We start from the raw sequence: 22,607 nt of genomic DNA on the forward strand, positions 1-22,607 counted from the left end.
GGGGGAGATTTGGGGATGGGTTTTTGTGGGGGAGGGGGAAGAGATTTGGTTTTGGGGGTTTTTTTGGGGGGAGGGGAGGGAGTGGGTGGCGAGCCGATGACGCACGTGGGAGCCCTAAGAGAGCAGATGTGTGTTTTGTCACCTAAAGAGTTAAGGGCGGCGCTGCCCGGAGCCTCCAGCAGGCGGCCGCGCTCCCGGCGCTCCCGGCGCGCTGCCGGCAGCCCGCGCACCCCGTGGGAAGCAGCGCAAGGACTGACGTCCGGAACATCCTGCCTATAGGATCCGAGCCGCCAGCCGAGCCCCGCTTTCCCCCCTCGCTTTAAATCCGGCTGGCGATGGCAGGCGCCGAAAGCGGGAGGGATTGGCAATGCAGCGTGGCAGCAACTCCCGAAAGTTCTTGCTTTCTGTAACTCGCTGCTTTCGGACTCGGAGCTGCCGGGCAGACCCCGAGCTGGGAGTTTGACGAGCCCCGTTTGCGAAAATGCCTGCCACTTGCTGGTCTTTGAATTTGATATTTGGCCTTCCAGAGCTGAGGAATACTTAACAGCAAGAGAAGTCAAGGAGGAAAAGGCAAGTTTCACAATTCAAACAATGCTAAAACAGGTTCTGCTTTCACCTTATGGAAACAGGACTGTGGAGCAAGCTGCAGGTGCTTTTTGGTTGGGTTGTTGACAAGATGTGTCACAAAGTGATATGACTTTTAAACTCCTCTGACTGTTTAAAGCCAGCAAGGAGCAGCAAAATTAAAGCAAGAAATTAATTTGAGGAATTAGAGGACTTTCAAAGAAGAAAGCTGTTTTCCGAGAAGAGCCAAGTAGGACAATGGCATCTGGAGAGTGCCTTCTGCTAGACCTAGAAACAGACAACTTCATTTTCTATAACATCTCTGTCAACCAGAGTGCAAACTTTTCCCTCCTGGGGGAAGACTGGTTTTATCCAGCATTCCTCTACGCCATCCCCACTATCTATGGGATCATCATTCTGATAGGCCTTATTGGCAATATCACTTTGATTAAGATCTTCTGTACTGTGAAATCCATGAGAAATGTCCCTAATTTGTTCATTTCCAGTTTGGCTCTGGGAGACCTGCTGCTTTTAGTGACTTGTGTGCCTGTGGATGCCAGCAGGTACCTTGCTGACGAGTGGCTGTTTGGCAGAACTGGATGCAAACTTATCCCCTTCATACAGCTCACCTCTGTAGGGGTGTCAGTCTTTACTCTCACTGCTCTCTCAGCTGACAGGTAAGCTTTGCTGCTGTTGCCTTGAAAAGAAGCCTGCATAATTATGACTCCATAAAATGCACAATTATAAATTTCTATTTTCAGGTAAAATGTTTCTTTATAGTGAGATGAGGAAAGAAGAATCACCTCAGGTGATTTCTGGTGAATATTAGCATACAACTTGATGATGCAGACTGAACAGAGGATACTTTTTATAAAATAAATGTTTGTGCAATTTAGTTAGTAGTCTACATTAATTCCAAGAGAGACAAGAGCAGATCAAGCTAAAGACCAGAGGGAGAAAATGCCATTGATGAAGCTCTGCTAAAAGACAGCATGTTCATATTTGCCAAAAAGATAATTGATCCATACTTCATGAAGTGCGAAGGCACTGGAGCAGCAATTTAAAGTGCAATGAGAATCAATTCTTTCTTCATAGTGGCTTGCTTCCTTAAAGTTAATAACATGTGAGACAATATTTCATACAATATTTTTCAAATATTCTAATGAGCTTGCCTGAAGCCAGGAATCGCAGTTGCCATAGTCGGTGTATTTCCCTTGGTTAAACAATTTGCCCCTTATCCAGTCAAAACTAATCTATGTTGTTGATTAGGAAGCTTCATTTTTCAATAATGTTTAGTAAAAAATAATGTGTAGTAAATATGCTGTTTTATTTTCTGAATGCTTCCAAAAGAGATTAAGGAACACATTGTCACCATGCTGAACTGACACTGAAGTACTGAGTGAAAAATTATTTCAGGTTTTTTTGTGATCGAAAAAGATATGGGGATTGTATCCTTGCTCACAAATAAGTGAAACTAGGTTTGTTTTGGGTGGTCTCTTGCATGCCACTGTCTCTTGCTAAGCTGCTTTAAAACATCAGACTACTTTTGTTCAGATTTCAATGTAGTTCATACACATACTTCAATATACTTTTTGCAGTCTCAACGAAAGCAGTAACTCCTTGGTGTTTCAGAGACAGAATGGTCAATATGTTTGTCCTCTCCTCTGTGTTGGGATATATAAAAATAGCACTGTCTGTCCCAGTAGCAGATGACAAACAGGCCTATGTGTAGATAAAAGTCTTAAAGCAATATGCTTTAAAGTGCTGTGAAGATAGGAAAACTGCACTAGTGAAAGACCACATGCGCTTTTGCTCCTGAGTTTGATGTGGTGCTTGCTGTGGCGTCTGGATCCACTCTGACCACTCTGAAGAAAATGCTGGGAAAACAATAAGTATCTCTTCAGGAAAATACATCTTTCTAAAGCTGTAATGTAAGCCGTAATGTAAGTTTCAAGGGGTGTAAGGAAAACAAAAATGTATTGTAAAGAAGATTATGTTAGAGATATTTATTGCTATTTGATCACATGGCTACATAAAGTAAACATTGCAAATGCTTTTACTGAGCAGCACATCAATAGCACTTTTTGCCTGAAGTGACAGAACAGAAAACAGCAGCTGTGCCAAGCTTGGGGTTTTGTGACTTCAAGTTCTGAACTTCAGCCTTATCAGGAACCTGTTAACCATCATGCTGCACTGATGATCAAATGTTTCCATTTCCAAGGGATCATTTTACCCTCTTCTAATGCATCTGTGGTCCACTGCCGAAGGAGATAATAATGAAACTTGTAACTTTGTTAGGTTTACGAATCTAATATGCTGTGCATTGAAACACAAGTGTTCTTTACCTGTTAAGTTTGCAGAAGTTTCTATTTTGATAAATTATCAGCGGTTCTGGGTTAATTTTGTTACAAAATAATACACTCTCTATTTTGTCAGCTCACAGCCCATTAGTCTAGCTCCTTGAAGCTGTCACCCTGAACTCCAGACTCCAGTATTAATCATGTCAGAATCATTAGAGAAATAACCTTAAAATGTAAAGGGTAAACTTCCAGAATGTGAGCTGAATGTGAACCAGCGTGGCTAGGGGCTGTGGAGGGTCTGGAAGCCCAACACCTGCAGGTGAGATGTTGAGCCTGACATGTGGGGTGGTTTCATAGACACTCATTTCTGATGACAGACATGGCACTGCAAGAAGGGAAACAGAAAAAGGGGGCGTGGTGGTGAGATGATTGATACTCAGTGAGGTGAATCCTACCTGAGATGCTCACGAGTATGTGAATGTCCCTGTTCTCACTAATCAAAGCCATAGGCCATGTACCTCCTAAACCTGCTCTGAATAGCATTACTAGGCACCGTCTCCAAGGAAAGGGAGATTTGTCAGTGTACTACAGACCTTGTGTCTATAATTCATCATCTGCAAAAAATTACCACAAAACCCTCTTGGTTTCAGCATCCTTCCATTGACAAAAGCAAATGGAAGCAACTGCTGGCATTACTGAACATATCATGGTGATGCCTAGAGAGACATTACAGGGAACAGAAGTCTGATGTGTAAAGAAAGACATTGGAGTGTGATACAAGAGGGTCATTTCCAGAGACATGACCATTGAAACACAAGGTGAAAGGCAGTGGGTAGGTGTGATGGGCAGATAGAGTATGTGAGAGTGTGAGACACTTATGCTACATTGCAACAATGGTACAAATTGTCCTGGCTGCATCGGATCACCTTCTGAAAACAAGGGGCCCAGTCTTAGTAGGTTTTTGCACTGACATCATCAGTGCATAAGTATATGCCTTCCTGAGGTATACTTTCATTATTTCCATTTCCACTTTGCCCTGTGTTAGGAATATCTCATCTGCCAGTGACTGCAAACACTTGGCTGAGTGCCAGCCTGCTGCACAGAGCGCCTAAAGCTGCTCAGTGGTTTGGCCCAGCAGGATGACGGATTGTCCAGAGGATTGACTGTTCATTTGCACATTTCTCAAGGAGAAACAGAGGGACAAACTGCTGACCTCAGCTTTTCCTGCAGTGGGAGCCTCCCAGCCTGCAAGTGCTCTCTGCATGTACGGACACAGCTGAGCATGCTTGCATAGGTTTGAGCAGCAAGGGACAGCCAGAGTGTCCCTGGGTGCTTAGGATGTGTCTATGTACAATCATGAGATTTCCTTCAGATTTCACTGTTATTTCAGAAAATATATAAGAAAGGGCAAAAAAAAGTTAACAATAGTATAAATGTATTTCCTCGGGGACCACTCCACTGTCTGTGCAGTGCTTGCATCTGTCTGGCTGCATTTGCAGGAGCAGTGGGAGCTGTCGGGAGACACCTGTTTTCCTGCAAGTGTGTCAGATTTTCAGAGCAGCCAGGAGAGGGTTAAGGCGTGTGCTGTGCTTCCAGCCACCTTCCATGAGTGATAAGGCGCCAGTGCTGAGTATACAAGAGCGAGGAAACCAGCAGCCCATGTGTGTGCATGATGTTTGTGTGTTTTAGAAACACTATAAATGATGTTGGTAAGGGAAGGACAACTGTCTGCCCTGCTGCTCTGCACTGTCGAGCCAGTGGTTTCTTCAGCTACTGCTCAGTTTACCCCAGAAAAAACGGGAGTTTGGTTTCTGCCTTCCTCCTCCTCCTTCACCTCCTCCTCAGTGCAAGGATAAGCGGTGCAGAGGCACCCGTGAGAGCAGTGACACCTGAGCATTCTAGCCCAGGCAGAAAAGCCAAGGCTGTCTCAGCAAGGGACAGGAAATTAAGGAAAATCTTTGCACAGCAAGAGGAAAAGCAACTATTTAATTGCCCATGTCATGGGAGATGTCTTTATTTAATTGGCTTTCTCCCGTGACTGACAGAGTATGTGCATTTGCATTTGAATTAGCCAGGCTGTCGAGCATTGATCATAGTTCTTCACTGTTAGGCTGACATGGTAAAAGATCGAAATGCCCTGCTGCTCATGCAGCGAAACCTTCCTGAAGCAATGCTGTTTTTACGAGCACACAGCAGAGTAATGTAAAATGTAATTGGAGTTTACATGCAGCATCTTTACTCTAAGCACCTTGGATTAGGTGGATTCTGGTAAAGCTGCAGCATGCCTGCCAGCCGGGGCTGCCTGCAGTCCTGTGGTGGGAGTGACAGCGTGGTGGGATATGGGCAGTGACATTACAGGGGACATTAGGTGGCTTACAGTGGTAAAACCAGCTGCAGACAGCAGGGTTGCTGTCATGTGGGACGCCTGAAATGAGGATGTTGGCTTTGGAAATGTTGACCTTAGTGCCTTGGGTGCAGGAATGCTGCAGGTATGCTGCAGGGCTCCCAGCTCTGCTGGGTCCCTTGAAATTCACCACGAACACAAATTTTGATGTTCCTCTGAACTCATATGATGGTTTGTTTAGCTAAGAAATAAAACTGAAACAACACTTCTAAAAAAAAGCAGCAGTGCAAGGAAAGAAACGAATCCAGAACTTCTACAAACACTTTTAAACATGCAAAAGTCTTTGTTTAGTGGACTCATCTCTTCTGTGATTTAGATGTCTCCAGACCCTACTATTAATATTACCTACAATACTACAGGAGGTATAATATCTATGTGCCACTTCATTTATTTTACTTTACAATCACTAGTTTATATCTCCACTACCGGACTAAGGGAAGCCACGGTAATAAAAAGCTATGAAAAGTCAACCCAGATTTCCCTGAGTTCATTTACATAATGACACTTTTTTTAAAAAATTACCATCAGTTGTAAAGTGCCAAGTCCGTAGTAGTTTAGAATGTATTCTGGGTATTCTAGACACAGGGAAGAAACCTGGAGGGACTTTGGGGCCCAGCCCAAAGCCTTCCCTGACACTGAAGCATCAGGCAGATTTCCACCCTTGCCACTGACACAGTGTCTATGCTGCTGCCCTTCATGTGCTGATGGATGCAGGGTGATATACACCTATCTTCTTCAGCTGATGTACAAGAGTCTTAGATCCTGCTTGCTGGACTCTCTTTACACCCTTAGTTTTAACTCTCATTTCCTCAGCCCCTGAATTCATCTGCACCAAGAGTAACTGATCAAAAAGCACAAACTTTCTTAATATCTTGATTAACCAGAGCAGATGGCCAAAACACAATAGATGCACTTCTATAACCAGGAAGATTAGAGCTCCCATTTATAGCAGTGGGGCTGGTACGGAAATCTTTAGAGTCAGTGCTAATGTGCTGGAGACTGTCAATATTTAAGCAATAAAAAGGAAGAAAAGTCAGATTACCTATTGTTTACATTTCAGTAAAACCTAAAACCCCCAATCAGTTGTCATGGTCTCATAGTACGAGGTGCTGTACATACTGTTATTAAGGTGCAACCGGCTGCAGAGAATTTGCTGGCTGTGTGTCCCAGCAGTGGGCTGGGATTTCACCATCACTCAAGCAAGGAGATGAGCTTACGGAGGACCCATCAGTTTATGTCTCACTATTTGATGTTCAGATGTGGACAAGAGCCTGGCTGAGAAGAGTAGGAGGTAGCTGAGGTGAAAAAGTAGAAGCAGGCACAACCACGCTGTGGAGCATGCGGTAACTGCTTTGCTCGGAAACAACCCTTGCAACAACCTGTTTTCCTTTATTTTGGAAAGAGAATTCACCATGGTCCCTATGGAATCCCCTCACCTTGTTTTTCAGCAGTTTGACACCCAGGTGCCCACCTCACCCTGTACAATCTAGGACACCATGGGCCGTGATCTCCTGCCCATAGCAGGCTCTGCAACCCCCCCACACAGTGTCTGCTGCGTAGCATCTCAGGCAGAGCAAGGGCTTTCAAAGTTCCTGTGCCATGGGGCAGAAAACAGGGACAGTCCATGGGCCTCTCACAGTACTGAGGCACCTAAAGGCATCCCAGCAGCAAGCCAAGTGCTCTGCTGTAGAGAAGAGCAGAAAGCTGGAGATGCCTTGCAGAAACCTCCTTACTATGCCAGGCCAGTGATCTGTTTAACTGGACTGCAGAAAACTGTGGAGCATCAAAGGGAGAAGCATTGTCAGAGCTCTGCCCATCCTGTCTTCACTTGCCCTCTGTTCACAGTCAGTCTCTGCATCTCTCTGGGAAGGCAGGACAGAAAACAGTACCATGATGCCCTGAGGGAAAAAATGTTTCTTCACACCTTCAGGCTACCCTGAAGCGTGAGATTGAGACATGAATGTTCAAGTGACCTGGGAGAACCAGAGATGTGGGTGCAGGACTAGAAGATACCACATTAGCCATCAGCTCAGCAGTAGTTCTTGCCCACACCTGTGCGCAGAGGCTGCTGAATATCTCACAGGATTTGGATTAAAACAAATCTTTCCAGTGACATGAGGCTGCTTTCTGAGTATTCAGACTAAAGGCGCATATATCACTCTGCCGCCTCTGGTGTATCTGGCACTCTGTTACCCTCTCTCCTTAGAACTCAGGTCATGTTTCAAATTGAAATTTGTCTGACCTCTAACCACTGCATAATAACCTAACTCACAGCAAACCTGAAATGCTGAGAGAGTTGGGGTTGTTCAGTCTGGAGAAGAGAAGGTTCTGGGAATATCTTATTGTCGCCTTTCAATACTTAAAGGGGTTTATAAGAAAGACAGAGAGGAACTTTTTACCAGGACCTGTAATGGACAGAGGGCAATGGTTTTAAACTGAAAGAAAGTGGGTTTAAGTTAGACATAAGGAAGAAATATTTCATAATGAGGGTTGTAAGGCACTGAAGGGAGCTTGCCCAGAGAAGTGGTGGATACCCAATCTCTCGAAGTGTTCAAGGCCAGCTTGGATGGGTCCTTGAGCATACTGACTTAATGGAAGATATCCTTGCTTATTGCAGGGGGGCGGGCTTGTTAATCCTTTAAAGGTCCCCTCCTAACCAAGCTGTTCTATGGCTCTGATTAGAGCAGTCAAGGATAGCAATTGATTGTTCAGCCCCTACATGCTGCTGAAGGTTCATATAGTGGTGATGATCTCTCATGACACCTATTTACTGAAACCACAGAAAGGACTTAATAATCATATAACTGGCTTAGCTTTATATGGAATTAAAGCCATGACACCATGAGAATCCCATAGGATATCTCATTTTGTCACATGCAGAAGAGTTGCTCTAAGAGTTGCTTCTTTTATCTTCTTCTTTTCTTAACAGAGCACTAATTTTTATTTTTTTTTTTTTAATCTCCAGCTCACTTGGCTCTTGTATTTACTATTTTACACATAACTGAGTTAAAATGGTTTGTTTTAGACTATGGCCATTTACCCCAATGACTCTACAACATTCTCAGTCTGGTTAGCCACTGTGTCATCTGCAAACTTTTCCAGCAAAGGTTTTATAGCGTGCTCAAGTCAGGTGATACACACAATAAATAGCACTGCAGCTAGAGAAAGTTCCCAGGACCCAGGCTACGAATGGTTCCACACACTGCTTTTTACCACCACACTTGATGCGCTGCTAGGGAAGCATAGGGCTCAGGGTCCCCACCTGGAATCCCCCCTTCCCAGATCAGGAGTCCTAATTTTAACTCTGTCTTAGGGGAGTGGGACAGGGATTGCATGGATAGGAGAGGGAGGACCACAGGTACCCTGGTTCACACATGTGCATATCTATATGCACCTGTGCCAACACGCCCACGAAAGCTGCAGCTCCTCTGTACACCAGCGTGGCCCACACCCTATTTACATCCCCTGTTATGTTGTGACCAGATAAAACAACACCGACATCTGCTGTGTGTTAAACAAGACAGACATATTAATTATCACCTGTTAGCAGGATTAACCTATCTCTTACTCCCTCTGCAACTGGCCATGGGCAGCACAAATATTGGCACTTTTCTTGGTCACATCATCCAGCTTTTCTGAACATCACATCTTTGAAGCCAGTTCTCCACTTCTGAGGAAATTCATCACTTTTTCCACATTTGTAAAAAAAACTAGCACCACTTGTTTCTCAGCTGGTTCTTTTAGTACTCCTAGGTGTAAATTATTCAGGCCTGCTGGTGTGAAATTAGTTGGTGTTAGCAGATGTTGGCCCACAGCTTCCTTAATACATCTCACAAGTTTTCTGCTACATGTGTAGTCCTGCACACACAGTATAGAACCACACAGATCTCCGGCTCATTTGGTCCTGAAGACAACTATCGAGTTACTGCTTTTCACTTCCATCTCATCATTGTTCATATCTTCACTATTTATGTATATGCCTGACTTACTGATTCTTTTTATTCCTGATGTATTTAAAAATGCACACTTGTCTGTTGCAGAGTGACCTTTGATAATTTGTTGGCTCCTTCAGCTTCCCTTATCAGTCATCAACATTTTAAAACTCCAATACTTGCTGTCATTTACTTTTGCTTTTTTTTTCCCCATCTGTTGCATATTGATTTTTGTAATTACTTCTTTGAGGTTTTAGCATGACTCTTCCTTTTCTGTTATCCAGGGCAGCTTTTTGCCATGTGTTTTTCATGGCAAGGAGGGAGACACCAGGGAGCAGGCTGGAAGTCAGCAGCTAATGTATAGTTAGTGATACCCTTTTAGATTTGTGTTCTCAGTCAGTTGATTTGAAAGCTGCTTTTAACTTTAGGAAATCCGCTTCTCTAAAGTTAACAGAATCATAGAATGGTTTGGGTTGGAAGAGACCTTAGTGGTCATCTACTTCCGACCCCCCAGAAGTGGGCAGGAACACCTTCCAGTAGACCAGGTTGCCCAAAGCCTCATCCAACCTAGCCTTGGTTCTAAATATATATACCTTTTTATTCTATTTCCATAAAATTAATATAAGCACACCACAGCTACTATAGCTTATGGAAGTGCTAATATTTAGGTCAATGATGAGCTCTTCTTTCTCTGTCAAAACACGGTACGGTATTGATTTATTGTACAGGCAGGACTTTTTCTGGTGAGAAACTGCCATTTTTAGAAACTCTAATGAATTTCTATAACTGGCGCTGTGGGATATCCAGCAGTTATGCCACCTGCTTAGATTACTCAGTGATTCTGTCTTTATGCACCAAAGGTGGTGCTTTCAGCAGAGGTAAGGCAGATTCTCTAGTGAAATAAGGAGTCCATATCTGAGGCTGCAGCTTTAGTTGCCCTGGTCATAGTTCAATCCTCAGGCATGCAGATCTCCCACTCCCAGGCTGCTGACATCCCTGGAGACTTGGGCTGAGGCAGTAAAGCCTTGTATGGAAGCATTCCTGGGGCTTGCTCCTTCTCATGCCTGGTGGCCCCATGCCAGCACCAGTTCTCCCAGCTGCCTTCAGATGCTCACCACATCGCAACCCCGACACCAGCCCGTGCTCTGGTGCCTCATGGCTCGAGCAGGCACATCCCTCTGGCTGCACACAGGCACTGAGCAGCCAGAAATGTGAGCAGTGCTTAGCTGGTGCTGGGGAGCTGAGTGGGAGCTCACCGGTTGTGAAATTAAAGGATGTTTCCAAACCTTATCCAGGGGGGCAACAGGCCCTGCATCACCATCCAGGCAAGTGAGGGGACTGTCCCTTGGAAAGGGAGGGGATTGTCCCTCTGTGCCCTGCACTGGGGCGGCCTCACCTCGAGTGCTGGGGGCAGTTCTGGGCACCACGATATAAGAAAGATATTAAACTATTACAGAGCATCCAAAGGAGGGCAACAAAGATGGTGAAGGGTCTCAAGGAGAAGCTGTATGAGGAGCAGCTGAGGTCACTTGGTCTGTCCAGCCTGGAGGAGACTGAGGGGAGGCCTCACTGCACTTGCAACTTCCTTGTGAGGGGAAAAGGAGGGGCAGACACTGATTTCTTCTCTGTAGTGACCAGCAGCAGGACCCAAGGGAATGGCATGAAGTTGTATCAAGGGAGGTTTAGGTTGGATATCAGGAAAAGGTTCTTCACCCAGAGGGTGGTTGGGCACTGGAATAGGCTCCCCAGGGAAGTGGTCACAGCACTAGCCTGACAAGAGTTCAAGAATTTGGACATTGCTCTCAGGCACAAGGTCTGACTCTTAGGGTATCCTGTGCAGGGCCAGGAGTGGGATTCAGTGATCCTTGTGAGTCCCTTCCAGCTCAGAATATTCTGTGGTTCTGTAAATGGATAGGTCCCAGCCTTGCAGGGGCCCCCAGACAGCAGGTCTCACATCTGTTCGCAAGGATCCATGAAGCTGGCCCCACTGAAATCTTTAACCTGGCATGAAGCTGAAGATCACCTTCTGGGAATAACTACCTGGGTGTCATGGGGATTCTTCTGATGTCCATAGAACTCACACTATTTCCTGCAGTAACCTTTTAATCCATTGTTTTTCATATGTATAGTTAATTTCTGAAATATTTTAGGTTGTTGATGGTTATGATTAGGAATAACACACTCACTATCAATACTATGATTAGTATTTAAGGTCTCCTTCACCAGTATGTAGTACAGTTCAGTGGACTCTAAAACACTCCATCTCAATTCTGAATTTGGGCATTCCTAGACTGATATTCTTATTTGTCCATATTCCAGGATAACGTAGCAGTATGCAGGTATACAGATTGAGTTTTGAACATATGCTTTAAAAGTAAGTGCTGTGCCACTTCCATCAATGCCTCCTTTTTCTTTCCATTTAAATGTTAAATTAATAAAAAGATAAAGTAGGCAGTACCTGCCAGTGTATTTAAGATTTGCCCATTAGAGATGTCTTTGTGCCCATATGCAATTTACTAAAGATTATAATAACAGATGTTCACTCAAGAATCATGCATAATAATGATAATCTTAACTAAGTATGCAGAAAGCAGATAGACCCAGAATAGGTTGTCGGAGCGTGTTGATGGGTTAGACAGTCTAGCAATTTTGTGGATTTACTGAATTGTCTTCAGAGCTATAAATATTCATAACATCCATGGTGGAAACAATAAAGAAAGTTTGTGGCATTGCATTTGTCATAAATTTCTTGGTATATTTAATAAGACTCTTTTCTTGCTTTCCAGGTGGAGCTTCACACTCAACAGGGCTCCATCTTCTTCATTTACGTAGTTTTTCCATGGCATCAGTTTTTCTCTGTTGCCTGAGGCTTTTTTGCATGGTAATTGAGCCAGTCCTTCATATTATGTGGTCAAAACATTAATATGATGCTCATAGAACTTAATTGCAAAATCTTAATGAAAGGATTTTTGTTCAGTTTGTTCTCAGACCAGGACCAGACCAATGTGCCATTAACCTTACAAATGGGATCAGAGGGACTGCAAATTGCACTTTTCTCACTATATCAGTTACAAGTGGGAACAGAAGAAGTATGGGGGACATGCTGACTGAGAGGCAGTTCTTCCATTCTTACCACAGGAAGTCATGGCAATTCCAGGAGCTCATTTTCTAGAACTGGGAGGAACTCAGTGTTTTCACTTCTCAGCAATTTACGTGACTGTTTCTGTAAGATATCAGTCTGTTCCAGCCAATCCCTGCTTTTTTATTTAAGTCTGAGTTTCAAATTAGCTCAACTTCTCAAAATAGAGCACAGTTCAAACAGATTCAAAACTTTGTAAGTGGATTTCTCACTTCAGAGAGAAAGTGGCAATATGTACATCTTTCCACCAGCCTGATGCAGTCTAAACAGTGGGACCAGTAATGAAGGAAGGGTGGACAAAGCTTCTGAAATCTTGTTTGAACAGGTTTTAATACACTTGGGTTTTAAACCATGATACAAATTAGAGAGTGGGGCACAGGATCTTTTTATATAAAAGGTGTAGGGCATGGTAACAGATGATACTACTTGAAGGAAACTTTCCTTGACATTTAAGTACTCCTGCAAATTCATTTTGGAGGGGCACTGTCCCTTTTCTCCGGAGGAAGGATGGGCAGACCTTTTTTTTCTCTTATATTTCTTGCAAATGTGATGTTAAGGTGTAGAAAGATGGACGTGCTTGGAAGGACTGAGATAGAAAAGGGCAGTACTCTGTGGCAGAGCCTTTTTCAGCCATTTTCTCTCCCTCCACTCCCAGGTCATCTACATTAGCTTTCCTTGCTGTCATAAGGGAAGGGAGAAAGGCATTAATACCAAGAAGTCATGAGAAGAGGAGAGCAAGCTGAGGCTGCCTATAGCACCAGCTTCTCCACACAGCATAAAGTTACTTCCGTAAAAAAAACCAACAAAAAAACCAAAACCAGATACTTAGCCATATGGAGCTAAATTAATTTAAATTCCCAGGGAAACATCTGATTTTCCTCCCCATGCTTTAGTTATTTTCATTTAATTTTTGTGGCTGTTGTAGCAGGCATAAGTAAGTAGATGAAGGTGACAGGAAAAAGCTGTGAAGGAAGCACAGAGGCTGCAGTCTTTGTGGATAAGGTCCTTTCTTCCCCAGAGAGCAAAATTGCAGCCCTTCTATGCTTAGAAATGTATAGGCAGTATGGCTTTGAAGGCAAAGCCTGTTTATGCTTCAGGTGGCGTGTATTTTCGTGGCTCAGCTGAGGAGCACAAAGATGGATAAAATATTTCTGTACCAACAGAGAAACTACACCTAGGAAACACTGATATCCATTTGGGGCCATATTTTGGTTGGTATCTTTGGACAGTGTGTCTGTAAGTGTCTTTTTCATGCTGCAGCTACTTCTGTGTTTATATTTGAAGCTGAAGCTTTGGGGCTAAGTGCATGGTATTAACCAATGTTTGCATACTCCAAGCTTTAGAGTACATTAGGTGATGCTATCATTAGTTACATTATTATTAACACAGGGACAATGACACAGTTTTCCTGTTTCCCTGGCATAGTAACCTCGGTGGGAAAGGTATTTACCACAGAAGAACCTTGGGTGTGCCACATTTTAGTGGTTTATGGTCATTTCAGTAGTTTCACTTGTGAGAAACAATTACTCATTGAGCACAATAGAGATCCTAAGGAATGTGTAAAAGATATTTTCAAGGATTCAGTGGAGATGCACGTGCTCTGTGGACCCCTACCAATCCACCATGAATTTTTGGGATTAGGTTAAAAAGTGATCAGGTGTTCTGGGTTGAAGAAACAATCACCAGCTTTCTCTTGGAGGCTTGAATACTGCCCTGGAGAACAGGGACAGCACCAGAGTCATTGTGCCTGGTGTGGGGAGGATTTCCTTAGCAGGGGAATCCTCACAGTGCCTCATGAATTGCAATTACATTAAGCACACTTAGGATAGCCCCATGAATAATTTATTTTGAGGGCTTCTTTGAGTGAGACTGGGAGACAAGGAGCTGACTGGCATCCATCCTGGCTGGGAGGTCGTTGGCAGCTGCAGTGTACCTGGCTGCTTCACCAGTGGGAACAGAGCAATTCAAAGACTGAGCGGTAGTAAAGGGCAGCATCTCTTTCATATTTCCAGTCAGATCAGCAACTCAGTCATTTTCATCTGGGCTGTTTGGTCTGAGTTCTTGACTGTGTGTTTTTTTACTCAACTGGATCTTCGCAAGGCATATTTTGAAGTTTTGGGCTTTGTTGCAGTGCATGAATTGTACCTCTGGTTTTTAAACTTTTTCAAAAATTTCTTCAAAAACCAATAGGGAAGGGAGTTTAGCTGAAAAGAATATATATATATCTCAAGCAATAATTCAATAATTAGAGACTGAATGTGCAAGCAGCAGAGGTGATCAGTCCAGGGCCATGTCTAGATCTACTCCATACAGCTGAGCATGCAATGTGACACACATTCTCAGAGGCCATGTTACGACCTGGGCTAAAAATTATGCATGAAAACACAGTTCCATGAGATCCATGGCTCCTCTAAGGTGTATAGGTATATTAATCAATGTCTCCTTCAAAGAGAATTGAAATATTCACATGCTGGATGTTAAATATAGGAAAGTTGCATGCCTCAGGCCAACTCATTGAAAAACAAATTGCAGAGGACAAAGCTGTGGAAACTTGAAATATTATTTGACATACACACTGGAAATACACATGCTGAAAAACAGAATGAGCTGCTACTCAAATCCAGACTACCTGGATGAAGTTTTGAAGAAATGTCAAACAAATTATAAACCCCAGGCTTGACCCTGCCAGGAAAGTGGTATGGAAAAGTAAAAAAGTGAAGGCATTGCTGAGTCCCACTCAGAAGCCAGCCAGGAGGTGCAGCTTTTTCACACTCTGAACACCAGCAACAGGAAAATCTAGTGGTGTCCCAGCCCAAGCACCAGCCTGGGGGGCCAATTTCTCATGTGTAGCATCCCCTGTGCCCTCACCAGCAGCAGCCCCTGTAGCTGCTGTCCAGAGCCTGAGCTGGTGTGGCAGAGTGCTGGAACACAAACTGGAGAGACACACTGGCACATCAGCAAGGCAACAGGAAATGGGGATTCCTGCCAGATCAGTACTGATCAGTCACACATCAGTACTTGGAGACGAACAGAGATTACTAGAGATCTCTGCTTAAATTTACCCACCATCAAGGAAGTCATGCAGATAGTCAGCAAAATAATTTTATTTGATTGTCAGGCTATTAAGAAAATACCTACCTGTGGTTCTGCACCTGAGAACTTATGTTTTCAAAATCTGTTTCCTTCCTTTGTTTCCTCTGTTTTATCTTTGTGTTCTTTCACTCCCATCCTAAGGGAGCGAACCCTTTGCAAGCGCAAGGTGTCTCATATCTTCTGTTACATCTGCTGTAGGAGTGTTTGAAAATACACTAAATACCTAGTAGTCAGTGCCAGTGGTCCTAGACATTCCTAATTATGTTCTGTCTAAATTAAATTGTTTGTATATGCCATCTCTGATTAAAATGTACCAATAACTTGAAATGGAGTAATTTCTGGCTCCCCCAACTCTGTTAATGTTAATAAAAATTAAACAGTTTCTCTATATTCTTTAACTTATCCATGTTCCTGGAACATAATACTAGAAAATATTCTCTCAGCTGTCTATATTTTGTAAGACAATCCCTGAAATAATCATGCTAACGTCATGTTGATAAGCATACAGTAAACCTGTGCAGAAAGACCTTTGAATCAACTAAATTTGCTAATACCTTGATATGGTATTAAGTTCCTTTTGCATTTCTCTTCTTTAAGATTTACTGAAGACTTTCAGTGAGCTCATGTTTCTGTCAATAATCTATATCTGGTCAATGACACTATAAATGGAGCTATTTTAACACCACTCCTTAGTAATCTGCCTAGCACTTCTGTTTTATGACTGCAATATCCAGAGCATCATATTTGTTTAAGAGCTGTGACGTTCTTCGCCTGAGTTTATGATCTGGCGCTGGAAGATTGTGCTTTGCGGTATGACACCGCTTAATCCACAGTTTGCAGAGTGAAAGTTAAAGAGGTGCTAAGCAAGCCTTAAAAATACTGTGCCTGGCCACTGCAGCTGGAAAAAAGGGGAGCTGCAGAGCTTGGAGAGTAAGTGTTTAAACAGCAAACTACTGAGCAAGGTGTTGGTAGTACATGGAAGGAAAAGTCCTTTACACAAGACACCTGCATGAAGAAGTACCAACAAATGACAAAATGTCTAGATGCAGTCTTCATAAAAATAAGTTACTATGTATGTAGTTATGTATACATGAATGTACATGCATATAAATATGTGTATGTATTTAAAATCATACACAAAGATATGTAGACACATGTATACCTACATGGAGGGAAAGCTGGGTGTGCTGAGCAGGATATTGCACATAATCAGAGGTTGAATGCATGCTTATCCTGCAAATAAAGCAGTTACGCAGTTAAAACACTTCAGGACTGATGGACTCCTCTTCCAAATGTTGAGCTTTAGGATGATGCAGGCTATAGCAGGTGGGGGCTCATGGAGTGTCCGTGGAGCCTGGTTTGTGCTGCCCCATGGAGGGGCCCTGCTGTGCCGCCCGCACTCTGCAGGGTGTTGTGCTCACTGCCTCTGCTCCCACCCCAGTGCCCACTTCAGCTGTCTGAAGGAGCCAGGATGCTGGAAGGAGCTTAGAAAAGGACTCGAGGAGCTGATGTGATGTACCCTGCCATGCCAAAGAGGGTTGGGACAGCCCAGGACCCAGGCACACACCGGTCCCCAGGGAGAAGTGACCAAGGGGGAGCCAAGTGCACCATGGGCAGAGTGAGGCAGATCCTGGAAGAAATATCCAAGAGTTTGTAACTGTTATAATAACGACCCTCCATGCTAATTTGTGAAATCTGTAGATACTCCCTCCTAATTACCCTTTTTTTTCTTCTGCTATGTTCCTTAAATGCATATGTGAGTTGTGGCTTGCTTGGAATGTCAAATCCTGCCGAAGCAGGGCTCCAGCATATATTAAGCTCTGATGTTTTCCATTCTTCTCATTACACACACCAATTTCAAACAAGTTTAATTCTTTGATATTCTTGGATTCTAAGGTACAATTTTCTGAAAGGCTGAAGTCATGAAAGACAATATTTCAAGTCAAAAAATGTCTCTATGTATCTAGAATAGTGAGCAATAATGGTGATTTTCTGCAAGAGACTCAGTTAGCACTTCTGGCTACTTTACCTGAATGCATTGAGTTAGAGAAAACTCTTGCCCACTACACCACCAAACAGCAATGAAGCATGCTCTTGGTAGCTTGAGAAAAAATAAGATTTGCAGGAGACCGCTATGCTCACAGCTTGAAAAGTATGTCAAAATCTCAGCCCAGTTTCCTTCAACACTGTTCTGGGGTGTAGGCTGCTGTACACTTTGGAAGAGAAGTCTATAATTGCACTTCCTGTCTTAATGCTGTTTGGACACATATTAATGTCATTAATATTAATTAACATGTTAATATCAGGGAGCCCTGTGCTTTGTCGGGTCAATTACAAATTAAATTAACTCATAATCAATACATGAAACTGAATGAACTGATGACAGGTGGCTCTGGTTTAAATTGAGAAATCTATTGCAAATATTGAAATTAAAAACACCAGAAAAAATCCAGTCTTGAGTAAAGAATGATTTTGTTTGTGTTTTTATTTCTGAATGGAAGGGAAATGGAAGCAGTAATACTATGCTTGAATGTTGAGGTCAATAAACTATATCCTTTTTCTGTTTGTTTTTTAGGTATAAAGCTATAGTAAGGCCAATGGAGATCCAAGCATCGCATGCACTGATGAAGATTTGTGTGAGAGCTGCTATAATCTGGATTGTATCCATGTTGCTTGCCATCCCTGAAGCAGTATTTTCAGATCTGCACCCTTTCCATGACAAAGGGACTAATAAAACCTTTATCAGCTGCGCTCCTTACCCTCATTCAGATGGGCTGCATCCCAAAATCCACTCAATGGCATCATTTCTCATATTTTATATTATTCCCCTATCTGTAATTTCAGTATATTATTATTTTATTGCTAAGAATTTGATCCGGAGTGCTTACAACATCCCCGTGGAAGGAAATGTGCATGTGAGGAAACAGGTAGAGATTTGACTTTCTTCAAAAATCCACATTCTCTATGAATCTGGGAGGAAAGAAGGAATACAGGGAAATTTATACTGTAACAGACCGTGTCTGTCATACTGATTTTAATAGATTAGGTGGGGTAAAAGAATTTAAATGGATGAAAGAAGCCATAATACAGGGCTGAACATCTCCTCCTGTTTGCAAGTTCAGAGACTTTGGCAGAGTGGTTACCATGGCAAGCATAGCAGGAGACCCTTGCCAAAGGCTGGGAAGGTATTGACTAGGATGCAGGGAAAGGGGCAGAGCAGATACAGTGTTTGCAGATTGAAGCAAAGGGGTGATATGGGATAAAGTCAAAACTTCACAAAGTTGCTTTGTCAGAGAGAAAACCTTGGGTGAAGCCTTGCCTGTTTCTAAACAGCCTATTTACCTTGATGTATTTATCTTATTTGCCTTACCTCTTCTTTTTAACTGAGGTGTGCTTCAACCTCAGCTAAACTGACACAAGCCATTCATAGCTGAGCAATTGTCCACTCAGTTGCATCCAGCTGACACCTCCACCTTAGACTGACCCAACAAAATCATCTTACACAGCCTTCAGGTGCTACGCTGAAGCAGTAAGGCTGGAAAGACTTGGGTTTTGCCCATCAAGTGATGTGCAATCCCTGAAATCCTTATCCTTTTTCCCTTCTGAATGTGCCTAAATCTTTTCCCCTGCAGGCCATTTCTCTGCTGATTCGATGGCTGTTTTGATTAGTGGCAATAAAGTGAGCAGTACAAGCAGCCCTTTCCCCTTTGGTTTTGGGGAGAGAGCTCTAAAGAAAGCAAAAGGCCAGGCTGGTCTAGCACCCTCCGTCCATCATTCCCGTCCTGCAGTGCATTCAAGTGCTATACGTCTCCATCTGAGAGAACTGGTATCGATTTCTTTATTGCATTGCTTCCTTTCTTTATAGTGCAGATGTGGCCTCAATAGCCCTATATCAAATTAAGAATACATTTTAAAAGAATATATGGTTTAGCCAAGGAGAGCCCTTTCTCAAAGGATTTAATTTTCAGCCTGCTCGCTGGAGACATTATCATCTGGTGCATGTCAGTCCTTCCTGAGCTCAGTGGCTGATTTTTAGTCAGTGCCATTAAAGGGGCATGAAATAAAGTCCAAATGGGCTTGTCATGTCTCTCCTGCCTGCTTCCTGCTTGCAGCTGTCCTGAGAATAGATCAGCCTGTGTAAAATGCTCAGTTTCTGATTTACCTGTGGGGCTTGGAAGCAGAGTGAGGATGGGGCAGTGTCCTGGGAGCCTGGCCAGGTGCTGTGACTGCACTGGGGCAGGAGCAAGGGCAGCAGGGCTGAGACTGGGAGCAGTTGCAGGCCATTCACATCCTACTTAAAAGTACAAGAAGTGGGATGCAGCTAATTCCCTAGGAATGTCTGGGGAGCGTTAGTGGGATTACCACAGAGAACATTACGGAGCCCTAAAAGATCAGCAGTGTTACATTTTCCAGTCCTGCAAACTCTGGCTGCATTACCTCTCTCAGGGACCGATGCATTTTAGCAGGTTTTTCTGGGCAGCTCTGTCTTTCTTCTCATTTTGGGCAACCTCCTTCATGGCTTTTGTGTTCATAAGGAAGAGAGATGTGTTTTTCAGCGGCTTTGTTATCTTAATGTACAGCACTTGTAGGCAAAAGACAAGGTATGGTTTACCTCAGCTTCCCTCAGCTGAGCAATACCTTTGGGTTGACTACAAGCCTGTAGAAGTAAGTAAAACAAAAGTGTGCCTGGTCTGCATGAAGATTATACTGTGTGCTAGCTGGCTTTGTGAAAGCACCTTTCCCTGACAAAACTCAGATTATGCCGAGAGGTGGACATCTATTCACCACCTGTAGCTCTCTCCTGATGGCTCCAGTGCTTTCAGCTGAAGGGTCCACCTTGCTGCTGCCTTGGTGTTCCTCCAAGTACAGAATATCCTCTTTTTGTTTCTCCATCTGCTTCAGACTCTGAGTGCCACACTTGGTCTTAAAGGGCTGTGAGCTGTTGACAGCGCTTTTGTGTACATACACCACATGGCCCCATGGCAGAATGTCCTGCCTGTGAGCTCTGTGAAATATCCCAGACTCCTACATGATAATTAATTATAATAATAGGAATAATAATAATAATAAGGTAATTTATTAAAATTACATATTATTGTATATATTATGTGTGGATAACTAATGCAGATTGTCCACACTTTTCTTGCCAGAGCTGGGATTTTGCAAAGTGACAAGCCACTGGTAATTTTATTTCTAAACAGAAAGGAAAAGAAAGACTACTTCTTACATAAGAAATTCTCAGAATTATTTGTTCATAAGAGAAGGGGGTTGAGGAGAGAGAAGGAGAGTTCTTGACTGTGTTCACCTGCAGTCCAGATTTCCCTGCTCTGGATGTGCCACCTGCCATTTAGTTGGGAAGCTGCAGCACTGGCAAAAATAGTCAGCCCCTGGTCTGAGCTAGGAACAGCAGCTAATCTGTGTTTCTCTTTCTTTGTCCAGATTGAGTCCCGCAAGCGCCTGGCCAGGACCGTGCTGGTGTTCGTGTGCCTCTTCGCCTTCTGCTGGCTGCCCACTCACATCATCTACTTATACCGCTCCTACCACTACTCCGAGGTGGACACCTCCGTGCTGCATTTCATTGCCAGCATCTGTGCTCGGATCCTGGCGTTCACTAACTCTTGTGTCAACCCCTTTGCTCTCTACTTGCTCAGCAAGAGCTTTCGGAAGCAGTTCAACAACCAGCTGCTGTGCTGCAGAGCTCGGCTGCTCATCCGCTCCCACAGCATGGCCAGGAGCACCACACGAATGACCTCCCTCAAGAGCACCAACCACTCCCTGGCCACCTTCAGCCTGATCAATGGCAACCACATCTGCCACGAAGGCTGTGTCTAAAAGGCACAGTCAGGGACATAATAGCTGAGCGTGGCTACTGGACTTTGCTCCATGGGCATGGTGAGCAGCGCACACACGCGTGCACGTGCACGTGCAAGGAGATGTGGTGTGCTCAGAGACCTCAGAGGAGCTTGAAGCAATCAACATTTCATCTTGGGCTGAGGTTGAAGCATCCAGCATTTCACCCTGGACTGAGGCATTGCCAGAGCATCAGATCATTGAGCACCAGCCCACAGGATCTCCCTGGGACTGCTGCTGTGCTTTCAGTGAGAGCAAAATGAGCACCTTAAGATCAAATCTTTTTTGGCTCTGCAGAATCTTCATCACTTCCTGCTCAGTCCCAAACTTATGCAGACTTGCAGCAGTGATAAAGACCATATCAGGTGCACACAGTTTGTCAGAATAGTTGCATCCGTCACTTCATGGTGTAATGTATTTTGACATAGAAATAAATCCATTTAAATAAGGTAAATACTTTTACAAAGGAGTCCAATATAGGTCATTTACAGACTTTTCAAGTATTTATTAATGTCCTGAGTACAGTATTAATTCATGGTCTAAAGATATCAAGAATTTACTGGGGCATGTCTGTGGCCCCATGTGAAATGAGCAGTATCTTGCACCACATCAATGTGAAAGCAGTTAACGTGAATAAATGTGAGTTGGAATATGTTTACAGCTTTCAACTGTGTGAGCTTTTGCTGTGTTGTGGAAGAGACAGCAGGGCAATTTCCAAGCCTTACTGCATTTCCAAGCATTTTGTTCTTCCTGTCTTCAAAGGTGTGAGATAGTGAAAGTTCCATCATCTAAGTGGTACCACAAAATTTGAGTCAGGTTTAACTAAGGGCAGGCAATAGCAGAAACTGATGTACAGCTATTTTTCATGTGCTTGTGCTTTGTAAAGCACTAGTTTTTCAGCAAAAGCTATCAGCAATGCAAGGTGCGATCTCCAGCCTACATTTTTTCCTACTGTCTTCACAGAAATCTGTGGAGACAGAGTGCCAAAACTGGCTGACAGATTGGAGAAACAGGTCTACTGTAAAGTTTGCCCCAGAACAATTCCTGTTCCAGATACCATCTATTCTGGAACAGGAGCACAGTGTCCTGCAGATAATAAACTCCTGAAGTGCTTGGGCTCTAAGACATTCAATGAAGCTGCACACCTGATAAATAAAACTGCTGCCAAATGAGGCCGTAAACCAATCACTGTAGCAGAATATTGGGTTTTTAATGGTCCTTGTCTTCTTTGATGATGATCTTTTTCATTACCACACCAAAAGATAAATTAAAGCTGGTAAAATTTTACCTGGGTTTGCTCTGTGTTTGTAGAAAAAGTCATGTGT

At 43.5% G+C, this 22,607-nt stretch overlaps 1 protein-coding gene across 1 annotated transcript; it reads left to right on the forward strand.

Moving 5' to 3' along the window:
- The first annotated feature begins 252 nt into the window (after positions 1 to 252).
- Positions 253 to 22,553, forward strand: GRPR (gastrin releasing peptide receptor). The gene is made up of 3 exons (XM_041472504.1): positions 253 to 1,241; positions 18,008 to 18,359; positions 20,872 to 22,553. Exons 1-3 carry the CDS (start codon positions 823 to 825, stop codon positions 21,262 to 21,264), a joined length of 1,164 nt encoding a protein of 387 aa, XP_041328438.1. The 5' UTR covers positions 253 to 822; the 3' UTR covers positions 21,265 to 22,553.
- The last annotated feature ends 54 nt before the right edge of the window (positions 22,554 to 22,607 follow it).

The sequence above is a fragment of the Pyrgilauda ruficollis genome, unplaced genomic scaffold, assembly GCF_017590135.1.
Source record: "Pyrgilauda ruficollis isolate IOZ18807 unplaced genomic scaffold, ASM1759013v1 scaffold29, whole genome shotgun sequence".
NCBI lineage: Eukaryota > Metazoa > Chordata > Aves > Passeriformes > Passeridae > Pyrgilauda > Pyrgilauda ruficollis.

What these genes read in the sequence shown, in the direction of transcription:
- GRPR (XM_041472504.1), top strand. Translation starts at nt 823, where the DNA reads ATGGCATCTGGAGAGTGCCTTCTGCTAGACCTAGAAACAGACAACTTC. An exon ending in ACTGCTCTCTCAGCTGACAG is followed by an intron (nt 1,242 to 18,007) that starts GTAAGCTTTGCT and finishes TTTGTTTTTTAG; the next exon opens with GTATAAAGCTATAGTAAGGC. An exon ending in ATGTGCATGTGAGGAAACAG is followed by an intron (nt 18,360 to 20,871) that starts GTAGAGATTTGA and finishes TTCTTTGTCCAG; the next exon opens with ATTGAGTCCCGCAAGCGCCT.